Raw genomic sequence first — 19022 nt, 5'->3', positions numbered from 1 at the left:
TGGATATGCAATTGAAATGGCTTAATAGGTCACCCTAGTCCTTGACACCTGTTTGTCCTGTCTGGAAAGTTACAGAGATGATCACAGATCAATCACAGAGCATTTTTAAAGAAGGTTTGGTCTGCCTGTTAGGACCTGCTAATGCCATTCATTGTCTTGTCTGTCATGGTGAAGTTTGTATTACTCTTAGCAACCTCTATATGGACTGGGGATGTAAAACACGTGAGAACAACTTTATCTCTGCATGGAAACAAAGGCACAGCAGAGGCATTCCTGCTCATGCTGCATTACTAGCTGTGCACATCTAGGGAATGACTAGAACAGCCTCTGCAGAAGGCAGACCAACATCTGCTCACTTCTTATCATTCAAACACTGCCAGCTCAATGTCCACATAGAGGCTGAACTTCAAAAAAAGTTTTGTATGTGACACATTCTCTGCAACACTGTCTAATTCTGTTCTGTACTCCTCCTCCCTTTAGTAGATGTGTAATTTGCAGAATGAAACACAGGAATTCACCACCCACCTTCCTCCCTCAGAGCAGTGCAGAGCAAACATAAGCGTGTCTTGTTATGCATCTGTTTAAGACTACCTGGACATATTCCTCGTTTTCCACCTACACTGTACCCTTCTGGAATGGGTTATGCTCCCATTTATTACTGTAGCAAAAGTACTTGGAGTTACTGCCAAAAAAGTTAGCAGATGTCTGCCACTCTGATGATTAGGTCCCCATCCTGGCAGTGGGCTGATGTGAGCTTGAATTCATTTCAGAGGATTCAAAGAGAAGGGAACAGAAAAGAGAATTTCCACTTCCTTGGCATGCTCTTGAATGAGAAACTAAAGCAAAAATGTCATCTGCAGAAATGGCTTTCTGAGAGAAGGCACTGACCTCCATTCAACCTTTGAAGTACAGACAGTAGACCTCTGGAGTCCAGAAATTTATGTGGGGATGTGAATTCTGCATGTATGGAAGTGCATCCCTGTAGCCTCAGAGGAAGGCTCTAACTTCCCAGAAAATGGCAGCATTTATAATACACAGAAATCTCAGTGTTTCTTGATAACCTTTACTAGTTCATTGGTCTGTGTGCTGTCATGGCTGCCTCTGATTTTGGGAATGCATCCAAAAATTGTATCAGGAGGAATTAAACTCCCCAGGTTTGGAAGCTAGGGATAAGAAGCCTATATACTTTTTACAGACCTATCTTTCTGAACTTCTTGAAAGATCCTTCACAGCAATTGCTCTAGAGAAGAAGCCAGACAGCTACTGCAACAGTTTTAGTGAATTCAACTCCTATTTAACATGTATGTGATTTAGCTTTTGACATTTACAGAAAGGGTTGATCTCAAGTTCTTTCTGACAGTATTGACTGCAGTCAAAGTTTAGAAATGTGTATGCTGGAAGTCCTCATGCATTCATTCAGCCAGGTAATACAATGCCCCAAGTAGCTTATCTGATCTAGACTAAAAAAGAGACATTTTGGTAAAAATTAAACACTTTCAAATATATCTTCAGTATCATAACAGTATGACTATTATCATAAAGTTTTCAATAATCAGAGTTAGATTAATTCTTTATTTTCTAACAAAAAAGAAAAAATATATCTTAAGTAAGTTCTCTGTAAGGTAATGAAACACTGATTATTAGGTAAATTAAAATTTTCCCTTGTAGAGGGAACTTACAATTCTGATAGATTGTATCTAAAAATAATAAGAAAAGGAGATTCTTAAGAATTGGGTATGTCTAAAACCCACAAGAATTTATCTCTGAAAGGGACTGCCTGGTACAACCGAAGAGTTGATATACAGATTTAAAATATTCACACATGGGAAGTCTCTTCCTATGCTGTAGGCTGTAAAACATTTTACAGAACTAAAATTTAAATCTGCAATAAATTATTTAAGGCTACAGCGATAATGATCCAAAGGAAGAGTTAAAGAGAGAGTATTTGAAACCATCACTAATGTCTTATGGTTCTGCAACAGCTGGAATCTGTTTAATTAAAATCCTAGAGTATTTAGAAAGCTTACCATGTGTAAAGCCTACCACACTTCATTTTCTGATTCCTGTTAATGAGATCATGCAGAACAACCCTTGTGATGATCGGTTTCTTTTTTTGTAATGGGAATTTCTTTATTCCCTGTGTCATCTACAACTTTCTCAAGTTTGTAAGTTGTTCTCCCTAAAGTAATGAATTAATACAATTAAAAAACTTGGTCCCAGGGCTATCACTTTAAAAAAGAAAAAACTCACTATCAACTTCTTTGTCCTAAAAATACTGCTATTTGCTGCAGTCTTCCCTCTGGCTGTGCTTCTGAACTGGCTTAGAACTCTCTGCACTCATCCAATCTTCCCTGTTCTGCCCAGGTCCTGCAGGGCACTGTACCAACCAAAATAAAATTCAGCCAAGCATTAAAATCCACTCTAATAGTTCTAAGAAATCAATTAGCTTACCATCTCTGACAAAATTTTCCTTTAAAAAAACTATGTTGTGATTTATTTTTCCTGCCCTCTGCCTCTCTTTTTATTACCCCTATGGAGATTTGCTTGTTGTGTGTCCCAAACAGACCCACCAGTCTGTGCAAAAGCTGATGGTCTTTGGTTTGTGATCCTCTAGGAACAAGGTCCAGGATAATGAGAAAACTCAGGAATCCTCTGAGAAACTTGAAGGTGCCTGCTACTGCAAGGCAAGGATGAGATAAGGAGAGCCATGCCAGCATGGCCCCAAAATGCTCTAGCCAATCGTAATGAACATGACGAGCTGCCCTTGACCCAAGGTGCTTAGAGCCCTCTTGCAGCCACCTTCTACAGAGGGTCAACAATCCTTTCAGATGGTGCTCAGGAGAGGCCTCTCTAAGAGCCAAGCCCAGAGCACAGCTCCCAGGGACAGTCAAGCACAGAAGCTTGTGCAGAAGGGGCAAAAACCAGAAGAAATGAGAGGTGGAAGAGAGAGAGAGAGGCACACAACTGTGTTCAAATCAGCCTAAAAAAAGTCTCAAGTGTGGTAGTGACACATAAGCTGCACAACAGCAGGAAAGATGAGACAGACAGACAGACACAGACTGACTTCTTGGAGACACTACAGTCTCAATATCCCTGAACCCCAAGCTGCAGGGGAGATTTAAGCTGTCCATGCCAAGTCAGTGATTTCTGGCACCAAGAGGAAAACTCCTGATTCACAGACAAGTGAATGCTCCCAAGTAGCATAGTGAATCCTAAAGATTACCAAAATGTGCTTTCAAGAGAGTAACTGTGTCCCCTAAACCAAACCTTAAATCATGCAAGACCACCAGGAAAAAGTAACAAGAAATAATAATGGGTGGCTCCTTGCTGTGGAGAGCAGAGGAACTTATCTGTGGACCTGACCTATGATCTAGGGAGGTTTGCTTTCTGGGTGCCTGGATCCATGATAATGTTGAGAGGGTGCCAAAGCTTTCCTGACACTTACTATTACTCACTGCTGCTCATCCATGTGGCACCAATAATGCTGCCTGGAGAGTATCAAAAGTGACTTCAAGCTCTATGGTCAGTGGCCAGGGGCATAGGGGCCCACATGGTATTGTCCTTACTCCTGCTGGTGAGGGGAAAGGCTGTGGGAAGGAGGCAGCTGGTAATACATATCCACAGCTGGTTGTGGAGCTGGTTGTGGTGAGAGGGTGTTGATTTCTACAACTATGGAACCCTGTTTGTGGGTCAACACTTACTTTAGACAGCTGGGACCCTTCTCACTAAGTGGGACAAAGTTATCTTTGCCAGCAAAATGGCTGCCCTGGTAAAGAGCACTAAAAACTAAAAATGACAGAGAGAGTTACCAGAAGCACTGTGAGACAGTGAAGGTCAGGGAGGATTGATAAGTAAAGGGCCTGGAGTGACATGACCAAAAGGGATCACAAAATCAACAAAACAAAGCTTAAGGAGCCTAAGCAGGGTCACCTCCAGAACATAAGCAAGGATGTGCCTGCAAGGCACCGTTACAGAGAAATCTTCTCATAATTTTGGGAAATCAGCATGTGGGGTTGCCCTCTGCAGTGCCCTTACAGCAAAGCACGCAGCTTGGAGAATAAACACAGTGACTTATGTATCAGGGAGCTGCTGTGGGGCTACCATTTTATGGGGCTCACAGATAATGTGGGATAGATCCTGCAACTCAAGTGGATGCAGTGGGATACAGACTCTTTTGGAAGGAGGGGTGGAAAATGAGGAGGTGGGGTTGCCTTTTTTGAGGCAGAACAGCTGGACTATATGGAGCTCTTCCTAGGGATGGATAATGATCCAACTGAGATCTTGTAGGCAAACAGTTACTGAGCACACCAATGTAGGTGATACTGTGTTGTGTCAATAATAAAAAAATCATGGTGACTGAGAGAAGTGCCTGATGACTGGAGGAAAGGAAATGTCAGGGAACTACAGGCCAGTCAACATCACATCAATACTTGAGAGGGTGATGGAGCATATTGCCTGCCTAGACTTACTTCAGCAAGACTTTTGACATTGTCCTGTAAGATTCTCATAGAGTTAATAGAATATGAGCTGGACAAGGGGACAGTGAGGTAAACTGAAAACTTGCCCGAATGGCTGCACCCACTGGCATGAGGTCTAGGAGGAGCCCAGAATCTAGCAGTGTACCCCAGGGGGCAGTACTGGCTCCAGTCCTGATCAAGATCTTCATTAATGATTCAGATGATGGGGCAAAGTGTGCCCTCAGCAAGGCTGCTGATGACACATACTGGGATGAGTGACTGATACTCAGTAGGGTCATACTGACAGGAGCCTCGTGTTCTACAAGGGGAAGTGCAAAATCCTGGGCTGGGACAAACAACCTGCACCAATATAAGTTGGATGTGCCCAGTGGAAAGCAGCTTGGTGAAAACAGTCCTGGTAGACACTGGGTTGCAGATGAGCCAACAATGTGCCCTTGTGGCAAACAAAGCTAATAGTATTCTGGGATGCATCTAGCAGTGTTGTCACAATGTGTCAGCAGAGGTGAGCCTTCTCTGCTTAGCATTGCTGAGCTCATACATGGAGTGGCAAGTTCAGTTCTTGGCTTCTCAATACAGAGACATGGACACACAGGAGAGAGACCAGAGAAGGACATGAAGGTGTAGAGGATGAAGCATGGCTTCTTTCAGTGGTGCCCAGTGACAAGATCAGAGTCAAAAGGCATAAACTGAAACCCAGCAGGTACCAAGCACCATCTGGACATCAGGAAATGCTTTGTAACTGTGAGGATCACCAACCACTGGCATAAGTTGCCCAGGGAGGCTGTGCAGTTTTCATCTGTGAAGGTACTGAAAGGCTGCCTGTACATAGCCAGTTCTAACTACTATTTACAATTCTCACCTCAAATGACCTCCTGCTCTGTAGTTGAATGTACACAGACCATTTCCTATGAAGAGGGACAAACCTGGGCTAAGCCTCCATCTCTCTGATTTATCCCCGTTTCCTATATGATAGTCTTGTGACCTTACCATAATCTCATGGCTTCTAAATATTTACCAGGACCCAGAAGAATCATCCTAGATCCAAAACTTCAGTTTCCCTTTAGTTAGTAAAAGTCACTTTCAGTGACTGCCTGTCTGTGAAGATCTGAATGTATCAACTTGAATTATAAGAAAGCATAATTATGAGACAGAATAGAAGAATTCATTTTTCTCTGTGACGTCAAGAAAACTTGAATTAAATTTTTCCCTAAATTTTGGTAGAGAAATCAGACAGGAATTGGGAATAAGACAATATGAAAGAAGATCTCAGGCACACGAAACTTTGAAAAAGTAAGCATTAGGAAGAGATAACTTCTAAGAGTTTTATAGTTAAACAATGACATTTATAATGTTTCAGTTTTCCTGCTCTCATTTATCTTCATGGTTTTTTTCTCATATTTTCCTTTTACTGCCTTCTCTGTCTCTCTAATCTTCTGCTTTTCCTTTTTTTTTTCTGTTCAAAGATGAAGGTGGAGCACTCCTTCTAGGATGAAATTGCTGCATACTATTCAGAGCTCTCAGATTAAACATTTATGTTATTTGTTATATTTAAGACTTCCAAGCTCATTCATGGACAAAAAAAATAATGTTTTTCTTGCTGCACTAAAACCTCTTGGCAGCTGATGAGTGCGGAAAGTTCTACTTAACTTTTTGATCCTCAGAAGCCAAACCTAAGAAGTCAAAAAACATAATCACACCTTGAAGTCTACGTACTAGCTTTGGTCTCAAGCTTGTTTTCTGACTGAAATATGAAAGGTCTACAGATATCTCAATTATTTTTCCTAAGTCCTCTTAGCCTCACAATAACTCTCTCATTACCTCTGCTCATCCAGTGAATTCTTATCAGAACTGGCCTCTAACTCAGATGTGAGTTTGCAGACTGTACAGTGACAAAGCAAAGCTACAATAAATAAAAATTTAGATTAATAATGCTTCTAGTCTGATTTCTCTACAGCAACAGACATATACTATGTTGAGAAGACTTATTGTTAGCTGCTTTACTTGGGAACAATTTTATTTTTTCCAGTATTACATTTTCTGGATGAAACTTGGAATTTAGAGATACTAAATTCTTTAAAGTCAGGTAAAATGGACCCTGATGGCCTGCTCATTTTCACAGATGTTGCATTGTCAGTGTGCAAAATGCAACATAATCTAAAGAAGTGTTCATCATGTCTCCCAGGAAAAAAGCCTTTTTGTCCATTTAAAAGGTTAGTTTCTTTTAAGTTTTTGTACTGTCATTATTTTGAGGTCATTGATCTCAATGAAGACTGTGACAGAGTCACAGGAGAGAATATTTTATCTTGAAATTGTTAATCTATTTAATTATCATACTGCACACTTCTCAGTTCTTCTGCCTTTTTGAAATGCCACCTACACTTATAAAATTACGAGTTCTCAATATTTCCATGAAGAAGCAGAGAAATCACACAAAAAGATGACTATTAAGAAGGAAGGAAAAACAAAGATTCACTTGAGATGAACAGAATTTAACTTATTTTAAAAACAATCCCCGACAAGGTATTCAGTGGGAGGAAAATGTATATATATATTTTTATATCTAGAAATACCATGAATATGCTATCAAATGCTAAGTTAAAACGCAGTTTCAATGAATTTCAACACGAGATGATTGCAAAAAGAATTGAAGCCAGTCTATATCACAAAATAAGGAAGCTCTCTTAGTGTATCATTGCAATCAAGTGCTAACTTCCAGTTTGAAACATACTATGAATAAAAAGATGTATAAATAAAATGAAAAATATGAGTAAATAACAGAAAAACACTGAAGCAAGGTAAATTGGAATTACACATAAGCAAATAAAGCATATCTGAAAACCAGTACATAAGTATACATTTTTCTGTTTCCCAGTCACATTCTGTAACCTTTACATCTTCTTCAATACTGGTGGTGTCCAAAAGTTTTGATTTACTGATAGTTAAATATAACTTTATTCCCATGACTCCTCCCACTGAAGCATGAAAGACTGCAAGCCACAAACCACAGGAGTATTGCTTGGTTTGCCTAATTCAAAATACAATCCCAAAGAGGTAGCAGGAAAACTTGAGGCACCAACCACTGCATATGCTTCAATGAGCTGAAAGCTCATCTGTGAATCAGAAACAGGACATAGGCCTTTTCTGAAAACTCTGTGTGCAACAGTGTCGTGGTTTAGGAATGCTATTCTCCAATGTAGTGTTTCCAGTGAAACCATGAGCCTCTTGCTCACACCCTTTTTCCCCTCCCTGTGGTGGGATGGAGAGGAGAATCAGAGGCACAAAAGATCATGGGTTAAGAGTGATTTACTGGAAATAGCAATGAGATAAGAGAAGGAACTCTAACAGCAGCAATACCAGTGAGAGAAGGAATAAGAAAGATGTGAACAATTCATATAGAAACAATTCCTGACTGCTCCCTCCAATGTGCTGAGCTGGAAGGGACCCCTTTTCACTGGAAGAGACTCCCTTCCCCCAAATCCCAGCAATGAAGTAAGGTGGTATAGAATAATTTCTGTGTCTTGGAGATGTCCCCTCCTGGACACTGCATAAACTAACCCTTCCTGCCCAGAACCAGGACAAACAGCTGTAACTCTTCAGGGCTGATAAATACTAAAGCTAGCCTGAGCAGCAGGTTGGATGAGAGACCTCCCAAGATCTCTTCCAACTTACCCTACAGTTATATTCCACAGCAAACACTTTGAGCTGAAAATCCTGAAAATATTTTGTAACCTCATTTAAAAATCTTTGCCCCAGAGTTAACTTTTGAAACAGAATCTTCTCCCAGAGGATGAGAACAGGGCAGCAATCCATGAAATCTAGGACACAGAAGCACAATAGTTATGAATTTGTCCTACTTAAGTAACAGAACCGATGAAGTGTGTACATTATTCTTATACCAAGTCAACTTATACAATTTAAACATTAACCCAATGGAAAGGATATTTATGGTTGTACAAAGAGAGCTGAAGAATTCACAAAGGATGCTAACAGTGAGCTCAACTATTGGCAGCCACAGAATACAGGTCACTTGAAAAGTCATAATCTTTGAATCCAAGCAATGCCAAGAAAAGGAGTCTCAAGCCATGATAGCAGTGTAAGATGTATAGATATTGCCCATGTGCTCTAAGAACTGAAAAAACCGTGGCATAATGTTCTCCATTCTCTCTACCTACCTTTTAATCTCTTTTTGTGACCTGAAGATTAAAGAAGATATAATATTTTTAATAAGAAAGACAAGACTTTTGCCAAGTAAAAGGAAATGAGCGATAACCCAAAGCTTTGGCAGAAAGGATTCTCAAAGGAAACAACTGAAATAGAAGCAAGAGATCATCTGTGATCTTGTCCTTCAGAGATAAAGATAAACTAAGCAATTGAGACAACTGTCTCATTACAAGGCAAAGTAAACCAAAAAGACAGCTTGATGACTTTAAGGGGCAGCTAACTTGCAGACAAGTTAGGTGAGCTTTAATTATTCAGTAGATAAGATCAAAGTACAAATTGCAGAGGAACAGAAGACAGTGATCTAGCTAAGGGAAAAAAGTCATGAGCCCAAAAAACCCTGAAGTTAGATGGCAGGTAAAGAGATGCAATCAGGGTTCCTGTTGACTAAACTACATGGATATGAAGTCCCTCTGCAAGAATGAGAATCTATCCTCCCATGTGTTTAGGTGGAAGGACCACTGAAGGAAATTTATATATACATAAAAACTGCTCTAGATTAAAAAAAGAGAAAGAGATCTGTCAACCCGATGCAGCCTTTCTGGCAGATGGAAAAATGAGAGAATGGCTCTGTCTCGCTGCTAAGAGTAAAACCACTTGAGTTACTATACAGGCTTCTCTAAAGATCCCATTAATTTGTTTTTACTTATTTTATTTTGCATGAGACTAAGAGAAGACATTCAATTACTTCTGATCCAATGGTTTGTAATGCATTTTCATTATAGATCAGACCATTCACATCCCAAGCTCACTGGCATTTTACAACAGAGAAAGGAGTTTGAGATCCTATTCAACTATTTTGTCACTTTCAAAAAAATATCCGAAGAATAGTTTTGCCTGATGTTCCTTTAGAGGGAAAATTATAGTTTCAGTTGAGGTATAGACTGAGGGTCACTAACAGCCTTGATAGTCCTTCTTCTGGGAGTGCTATCCAGCCTTTATTCCTGTGTCTTCAGCATCTGCCATAGACCTGTCCAGCAGTCACTGGATTTCACCCTGACTTGTGGATTGATTTTCCAGCTTGGCCTTGGACCTGCTTTACTGCCATGGACTTCCTTGCCTGATGATCTGCACACTTGGCTGGTCCTGGCCTCAATCCCTCAGTATGCCCTACTCTCTTTGTAACAGGACTGGGCTCTGCCCAGCCAACACGTGCTCTCCTGCTATATTCCATTTCTCACTGCTCCCAGACAGCAATTTAATTAGTTCCTACAGTTTTTCCAGTGCTTTCACTGTCTGCATAGGGAAGGGAGAAACTCTACATGGAGCTGAAAAAGGAAGAATCAAGCTCCAATCATTTTGAAGACCCAGGACTCAGCATGCTGTATAAAAATCACTGCAATTCAAGGAAGCTTTTCCTGAATCTTGCACTACTTGAAAGCTGTAATGAATCACAGTAAATTGAGTTTGCAGACAGAGAAGGCTGATGCTTACCTTTCAAGAGAAATGGAGAGACTTTGAACTCAAGTGCAGTACTCTTGCAAACCTTGAAAGATGCAGTTTTATAACTTTTTAAGTGACCCTGACAGACAGAAAGTCCCTCCAGCAGTCCCAAAGGAAGACCAAGGTTCCCTGTGTTGTGTTTGTTTAGTTTTACCCTAAAAAACTCTACACAACAAAAGTTCAATACTCTACTCTTTCTATTTGACATTTTTTCACTTCTAATCTTTCTCATTAAATATGTTTCCAGGTGGCCCAGTGTTTTTTACAGACTTCTCTGGTCTACCTCCTTCTTGAAGATATTAGACCTGACTTTCCTACTTTCACCTGATGAACACTAAGTAGAGTTATAGTTTAATCTATGTATCTTAAGTGTCAGTATTGCATTACACTGGGTGCAGTGAGAGCTTTCTGCTTCTTTTCTACTTTTTGTAGTAAATCAAGGAGTCTAAACGTCTTGTCCATTACTCAATTTTGAGTTCATTGTTGTGCTTGCCATATCATTCTCTGGAGATCTGCTGCCTACACGGCCATGTTGTACTTTTTCACTTTCATGTTGTTTTTATTAAAACCTTTATCAATATGCTAGTTTTGGCTGGGGTAGTTTTCCTCAGTGTCCAGTATGGGGCTGTGTTTTGGATTTGTGCTGAGCACAAGGTTGATAATATAGAGATGCTTTTGTTATTGCTATGTAGGGCTTGCACAGAATCGAGGCCTTTCTGCTTTTCATACTGCATCACTGGCAAGGCACTGGGCTTGTATGGTGGGCTGGGAGGAGACACAAATGGGACAGGTGATCTAAACTGTCCAGAGGGATATTACAGAGCATATGACATCATACTCAATATATAAAGTGGGGTAGGAAGGAGGAAGGAGGGGACATTTGGAGTGATGGTGTTTATCTTCCTAAGTAACTGCTATGTGTGATGGAGCCCTGCTCTCCTGCACATGGCTGAACACCCACCTGCCTATGGGAAGAGATGAACTAATTCCTTATTTTGCTTTGCTTGTGCACATGGCATTTGCTTTCCTTATGAGTCTGTCTTTATCTCAATCCCCGAGCTTTCTGGCTTTTGCCCTTCAGATTCTGCCCCCAAACATGCTCACAGTGGAATGACCAAGAGGCTGTATGGTGTTCAGCTGCTGGCTGGAGTTAAGCCAGCATCAATATCATCCTGAAACACAATCCAGTCCTCAGCAAAGTACTTGCAGCTTTTCCCAAGTAGGTATCAATTGCAACTTAATAAACATTTTTTCTATCATACTATCTAAAGAAAGCCTTATCTCTTTCTAGAGAATACCACTTGACAGAATCTCATCCTTCTTGTTTGACAGTATACCACTGATAACTACTCACTGAAATTATTTCCAAGACAGAGAAGGGTAAAGCATACCATACTTTCTGGTGACTTTTTGCTTCAGCATTTATTTTAAAAACAAATATTCAACTGACCTGATGTCAATTAACTTTTATTGAATGAATATTGGCTAGAGAGTATACTGCTCTTACAGTATCTTCACCAAGATGAACTTTTCCTACTTTTCTTTAGGAGCACTTTTAACTTTTTACAAGTCATGGAATATCATACATCATGTATCACACCTCCTTGAGACTTGTTACCTTGTCATAGAGGAAAATCAGATTGCTTTACATGATTTATTCTTGACAAATCCATTTTCACCCTTGTTTAGCATTTTTTTATCTCCTGGGTGATTCCAAACAGATTATGTGCTCAAGTGTCTTTCCAGGAATCAAATTTAACCTGGCTGGCCTATAATTCCCAAGGCCTTTGTGTGTTTTCTGGAAAGACAGACACATAGGTTTTTTCCCTCCCTCTACAATTAATTTACTTTTTATGCTTTAATTCTCAAAGCTCATAAGGGAAGAGTCTAAGATTTCTTAAGTATTCCATAGTGAATTAATTGTGCCAGACAATTTGAAAATATCTGACTCATCTAAGACGACTCTAACCTGTTCTTATCCCTCTTCCCTAGTTTTAATTGCACTAGTCTTCAGAGCTCAGTCAGCCTTTTTAAAAATCAATGTTGAGGAAGAAAAAAACTCCTAACAACCAAACAACCAAGCATGTCTCTATTAGTTTTACCTCTCTGATAATTAATGGGGCAACTTTTTCCTTGTGTAGCTCTGATTCATTACATATAAGATACTTTCTTTTACTCAGCTGTTAAAGCCATTATTGGCACTTAGTCCATTCTTTATTGCAATTTCTATGATCAGAATGTTGCTCAGGGTGAAGCTTGAAAGATCTGTGGGGCGCATAGTATGTGTTCCTATTAGTTCTAGGGGCTTCTGACATTTTTGTCTCAGTAAACTCCTCCAATATTTTTAGCCATAGACTTACCAGATTTTGTTCATCAGTGTTCAGATTGATGTTTGTAATAAATCAGAGGACAAAAGGAACATGATGAAATTGGTTTTCTTCTCCCTTTTAAGTGAACCAGAGTCAGAATACAAGCCTCCCTCAAAAATAAGGTTTTTCAAATCAAAGATTATAAAGGAACCTTTGTACTGGGGTGCAATGATCTTGTGTGTAAAAATCAGACATGCAAAAGCATGGTAGCTTTCATTACAGACACTCAAATAAACCTCAGAAGGGAATTAAGGTTATTCAGTACAGCAAATGTGACCTACTAAGAGAAAGTCAAGCAGGACTGAAACAGTGGGACTGTTTCTTTTTCCTGAATCGCTTTTATAAAAGGAACTAACTCCTTAGAATTCTGATATTAGTATCTCTCTGCATATACTAGTAATTATGCAAATCTTACCTCAGAGAACCTTTGTACATCCTGGGTTAAAGTTCCTACTCTCTTCCAATGGTAATGTTTGAGTAACTTCAAAATTGCTGGATTCACTGCATTGTCAGATGGCACTGTCCGGAAGAAATAAGGATATTTTTTCTTATCAGCCAACTCTGGAGTTGTTGCTGCAAATGAAAGCTGGAAAAAAATCAAAGAACAAAAAAATGAAAGTCATCATAAGTCATCTAGCTGTCAGTTAAAATGTTTTGCTTTCCTCAGTGCAACAAGACTCAATCTGTGCATTGATGTCATGTAGAGAAGTTTCACCATCATACACCTTAAACGTCCTATCAGCACCATTTACTTTCACAGAGATTTTTGAAATACTTTAGCTCTATAAACTGCCTGCTGCAAAATTAAACTAGGAAATCTCAAAAGTCAGTGATGTAAAATCCTCCGTTTAAAATCATGCATCTTACACATTGCACAGAGCAAAAAGGCCTAAGGGAGTAAATCTCTATGATGAATTCCCTGTCAATTTCTCTTCATAAAAGTTGAGCATACCTCCAAGAGGATATTATTTTCTCAAAGTCTTATATATCTTAAGTTACTGAGTAAATCCCTAGTAGTACTTCTTCCTACCTTCATGTAACAAAACAGCTCCAGGTAACAGAAAAACAGAAAATCATTATGTTAGCCAAGGCTGAAACTCAGAAGTTTACTTGGGTCTCAGCTTCCTGCACTGAAGCAGGCCCCCTGTGGTTTGTGTTATAAAAGAGGATTCAATGGCTACAACACTGGAATTTGTTCATGGTTAGAGAATGTTTATTACAAAAGAAAACAGGAAAACTTTTAAAACATACAAAAACAAATAGAAAACTTCATTGAACGCTTCTGCCAAAGTTAAAGGTGGCCTTTTTTTTTTTTTTTTTTTTTTTTTTGTGAATGTTTTTCAGACAGTGTTTTGAAGAGAATGCCTGACATTCACTTTTTGAACACACTCCAACTCCAAAGATACCTCTGGTCATTCCCTCCAGTTCTTTTTAGGCTTCTAGGAATGTGCTTCTCAAGCATTTTTTCAGCCAGGTTTTTTGGTTAAGGGGTTTCTTAAAGTACTGCTTTAATGCAAATTGTTTCGACTGACACAAAACAAGGTCCCTGATACAGTTATTTAAAGTCTTTCAAAATCAATAGAGAATCAGAAAATGTAGGTGAATTCAAGACTATATATCAAACATAGCTTTAAGTTTACACTCTTTAAAACTAGCATTCAGTATATTTGGGTTAGAAAACATTTTCTGAAATTCAGAATAGACAAATTTAATCTGAAAAAACAGCTCAAGTCTTTTCTTCAAGTTTATAAAAATATAGCTTTAGCCTATCAGAGATAGGACTTACTCTCTGTCTGATTATAGATTCACAAAGTATATATTGCATTGTTATAATGGCCTGAATGTAGTTTGCTTTCCTAATTAAAAGAAATCTAAACAGCTTAAAGTGTGCATTACCTGGACAGTTTACAGTATACCATTCAAAATGGAAGATCCTTTCTCTACACTAGCCAGGAGATCATGAATAATGTAATTATCATATAATTCTGAGGTAAAACATTTCTAATATAGCAGCTGATCTTTTACTAGATTTCACGAAAAGAGTGCAACATGAAGTGCTATGACATATTGCCATCTTGATTTTCCAAAACCAACTCCATAAGGAAAGAAGAATGAGCATTGCCAGGTAGACCTAGTCAGCTTTTCTGTTTAGCCTGGTAGTGCTGAACATCATGCATTCACTGCACAATGAAGGTGGAAATAAGGACCTGTACTGCTGACTGAAAAATAGAGAAAATTTGACATTGCAAATCCAGCCTGAAGAGGAATGCCTCTCAGCAGCCCAGCTGCTTTTCAAGAACTTGCTTTTCAAGTTATTATGGGTTTGGATCAAACATAATTTGATTGATCTTAAGAAAAAGAAGCTAAGAGCAACACTGAAGTAACAGTAGTGGCAAGAAGCACCAGCAAGGTTCACCAGCTCAGGTTCACAGATTGAATGGCAATGTTTTCTGATCAGTAGTACAAAGGTCCATAGTAATGAGAAGCATCTCTATGTGTCAGCTGGCTTTAGGGTGAAGATCCATGATGTAAGCAAGATAATTCAAAACAATCCTTTGTGATTTTTTTAGTGTCTTAAAGGGCCTAAATTAGTATCCTAATTGCTCAAATTTCCTTGGAAACAATGAAGCCAAACATTACCTCTCTTCACTGCTTACAGAAAAATAAGGTCTCATAACAGATTTCTCAACCATATGAAGAGAGGTGAATCCAGGTTTAGTGTAAAACTAAAGACACCTGAATTTAAAAAAAAAAAAAAATCCTCTTCATTTTATTTTTAAATAACGGTTTTATTAAATACAAAAATAGGAAAATTGAATGTTCAAACAATTTTTGGGTTGTAGGATGGGTTCAGAGGTGTTTCAAGCATCACATATATTATGGCTAGTCTCATTTTGCATCACTTTAACAATTAATAAGACCATTGCAAGAGATGGAGAAATATCCTGGAAAAATTAAATCATCAAAAATATTTAACTTGTCATAAAATCATCTCTGTAAGAGTTTGGGAGAGGCAATGAATTTAATAGAAAAGTCACCTGCATCAATATTCTTCTTTGAGAGGGACAAGGATGAAAAATGGAAAAAAAATCTCCTTATGTTCTAAATAATGGTAATAAAAAGATCATGTTAAGAAATGAACTGACATTTTGGGTAAAGTATGTGAGATAGCACAGCTATATGGAAATATAACGAAAATACTAATTAAAAAACTTTATTTAATATGATAAAACAAGTAAGATCACAACACAGTCCATCCACGTATGCATTATGATAGTACAGCCCATTTTAACAGAGAATTATTCCTCTGTATTTAGGGCTAAAGTAGTTTATTCATGGCTGATTTGAAAATTACATATTGAAAGGCTTTTCATAGTTTAACTTCATTCTCCAGGATTGAAAGCCATCCTGCTTTTTGTTACAAGAATTCATGTTGATAACTTTCAGTTATTTAGCAAAAATCTGGATGAAAGGCAATCATATTGTTCAGACAATTCTTTGCAAAATACAAAATTGTATTTTCAATGCATACATATTCATGCACTGGTCTAAATTTTTTTGACAGGTGTTTGTACTTGCCTCCCTGTGTTCAACTGGAGTGAGAGATAAACAGTTATATACAGGATTATAACTCAGCAGTAAATGCCTGTGGGGTGTATAATGTTATTATTTCACAGGAAATTATTTTACAAAACTTGTAAAAGGTGGCCAAAAGACAAACTTCAAGAAAGGACGAATGAAAGGAAAAAAAAAAAATTCAAGTTACTATAAAGCAAAAGACACAGTGGACAGTTACCAGGTGATAAATTATTATTTTGTGTGTACTTATGTAAACAGGCTCTGTGTAGATCTATAGAAAAAAAAAGCTCATATATATTTTATAGAGACATATATATATATATATATATGTTTGAATACTATCAGAAAAACTTGCAGCTACTTGCTAGATTATCTCTGAGATATATTCTTTAGAATATCTTTAGAATAGCTGCTTCCAATTTGTGAGCAACCACATCTGAACTTAAAATGATGGTATATAGGGAAACATAAGCTATGACTCAGATGGGAATTTCTGAAATGAAACAGTATAAAACTTTGAAATAGAAAACAAGGTAATATTTACCATTCAAGTAAAAACTATAAAATATTAGCTATAATACAAAATGAGAAACAAATAGACCAGGGTATTGCATAGACTTTGGTGAACTGTTGAAAAACTGAAAAATATACAGAAGAATTTTATTACAGAAGTTTTGGGGTCAGGCATATGTGTTGATGAATTAAATTTTCCCAAGAAAGATGGTATTTTCTGAAAATGTTAATTTAGTTGAAAATCCACACATTTTCAAGGAAATTTTGTCATCAGCACTAGATAGCAAGATGAAAGAAAAAGGAAGTTAAAACAAAAAATGTTGAAAGGAACAGATCTGCAGAAGGGGAGTAAAAGGTAGCTTCATAACCCTATATTAAGTTTAAAGGAGTTGTGGGAGATTAAATGAGAAACATCAGTCTGAAGTGCTTTCAAGTGCTTCTGTATAAGGAAGTAATGGTGCATTCAACTTAAAGTCAGCCCAGAAGCAGGAATAATAAGATGATAAGCTCTACTGTTCATTTAAGAAAATGGGATGCATCACTAATGAAATCAATGGGAAAGACTAAGTGTTATGTAAGAAAGGACAGACGTTATTAGAAACAATGAAAAAAATTGGAAAAGGAAACAACACTGTATGTGCCATGTATAGATCCCATATATGAGTCCAGAAGCTGGAAGGCTGAATGAAGCCATACTGCAGTCTCATGTACTGTAGAGAGAAAGGAAGTTACCAGAAATGGCAAATAATCTCCTTCTGTTCAGTCATTTCCCTGTCTCTAAGAAGTATTTACGTTTAATTTTTGTTGCTGTAGTAGGGTACAAAAGTCTGGGGAAAATAAAAGACCAGAATGATCCCTGGGTAAACAGTTGTCCTTATCTAAGGGCAGAGGTCTATTAAGGAGTCGCACTTATTTAAATAAACTGTATCAGCTGAGGTAACCCAGTAACAGAAATCCTTTGCAAAGCTGTTGTAGATCAAGATGTGCAGAGCTCAGCTGAATCTGACCCAAGCTGAAAGGAGCCAAGTGGACCCAGATGAAAGAATCAAATCAGTGACACCAGTGTCACTAATAGGACCTCAGGAAAGTACTGGTAGTCTTTAAGTTATGTGAACACACAGGACAGTGTCCCTCTGGTTCTAAAACTGCAATGTAATATAAAGCACAGAATCGAGCCCAGAATGTGAAGCAGCAGTGTGGCTCAGCGTGGACAATCCAGCTTTTGGGGGTGTCCATTGTTTTCCTGTTCCTAGCTCAGGGACAAGCAGAGCACTGTGGGAGCCCCTGCACATCTTTGTCTGTCTTGTCTTTGTCCCAGCAGCCATGCAGAACAACGTAGAGGTAGTGAACCCCTTTGTGTGTAAAGCACCTCCTCCTCTTGCATACTTCTGTTATTGGTGCTGCTGCCATCACTGGGCATTCCTTAGTCCATTTGCTTTCAGTAAATTGTTATCTCAGCTCATGCTCTCTGCCTTTGTCCCTCTTTGGCAGGACAGGGTGGAAGGGAAAGCAAGTGGCTGTTTGGAGTTCAACCTCTACACACTGTGTTCATGGAGTATTATACAATGGAGGGGGGAAATGAAAATAAAAGGAAATAAAAGTTCCTTCAGGTAACAGGGTGAATAAAATGTCATCTGCTAAGACAGCTGATTAATGCAATGTTCTAGGGTGACTTTATGATGCATGTAGCCCTAATCACCTGCTCTGTTTATGCTGGATATTAAGTTTTGCTCCTTTAAGACTGGTTCTGAAAGCAAAGGGGGGGAAAAGGAGCACAAAATTCGTTTTCAGAATCTGCACTTGCTCTCCCGCATTCTCTCTCCTGGACTGTGCTCTCTGCAGCATGGACAGACAGCAGGAGAGAGATCTTTTGCTTTTAGTTAGTTTTTGTAGATAGCTGAGGCAGAGAAGTTCCCTGGATTGTGGCTTTTCTTTTTCTTGGAACTGATCAGCCCTGCTCTGAACTGAAAACACCAGGAGCTCACACCTGTGGCCCACCGGGGCCAGTATGCAGCACTTTCCAGGGGGAGGGATGGATAAGACGGATAAGAGACTGAGCAAACCAAGCTACACTCCATGACAGGGACTTTCTAAATTTGCCATCCCTTCAGAACAAAAGAGGTTTTATTGTTTAATATTATTCATTGTTTATGCACGTGAATACTTTGCTTGTTAAATAAACAGGTTTTTTCTACTTTTCTCCAAGGAAATATTTTCCCTGACCAGTATGGAAGTTTCCTCCTAAATTTGCCCTAAGCCAGGACACGTTTGCAAATGGGAAAATCAGTTTATTGAGCACCAGAGAGATTAGCTTAGTCTTCCTAGGTTTCTGTGCTAGGTTTGTACAAACATTTTATTAATGATTGCTAGAAATTTAAATGTGCCCCTGTAGCTGCAAAACCAGTCCTGATGGAGAGGTTTT

General features: G+C 38.6%; 1 protein-coding gene across 1 annotated transcript in view; it reads right to left on the bottom strand.

The window, feature by feature from the left end:
- GABBR2 (gamma-aminobutyric acid type B receptor subunit 2) overlaps window positions 1–19022 on the bottom strand; it is a 446541-nt gene that overhangs the window by 255741 nt on the left and 171778 nt on the right. Inside the window, exon 3 of the mRNA XM_079301095.1 lies at window positions 12924–13094. Coding sequence (XP_079157221.1) covers window positions 12924–13094 — 171 coding nt within the window. The remainder of the gene's footprint in view (window positions 1–12923; window positions 13095–19022) is intronic.

Source organism: Erithacus rubecula, assembly GCF_903797595.1.
Source record: "Erithacus rubecula genome assembly, chromosome: 3".
Classification (NCBI taxonomy): Eukaryota; Metazoa; Chordata; class Aves; order Passeriformes; family Muscicapidae; genus Erithacus; species Erithacus rubecula.
Note: the sequence above shows the minus strand (reverse complement) of the source record. Positions and strands in the feature narration are given on the sequence as shown.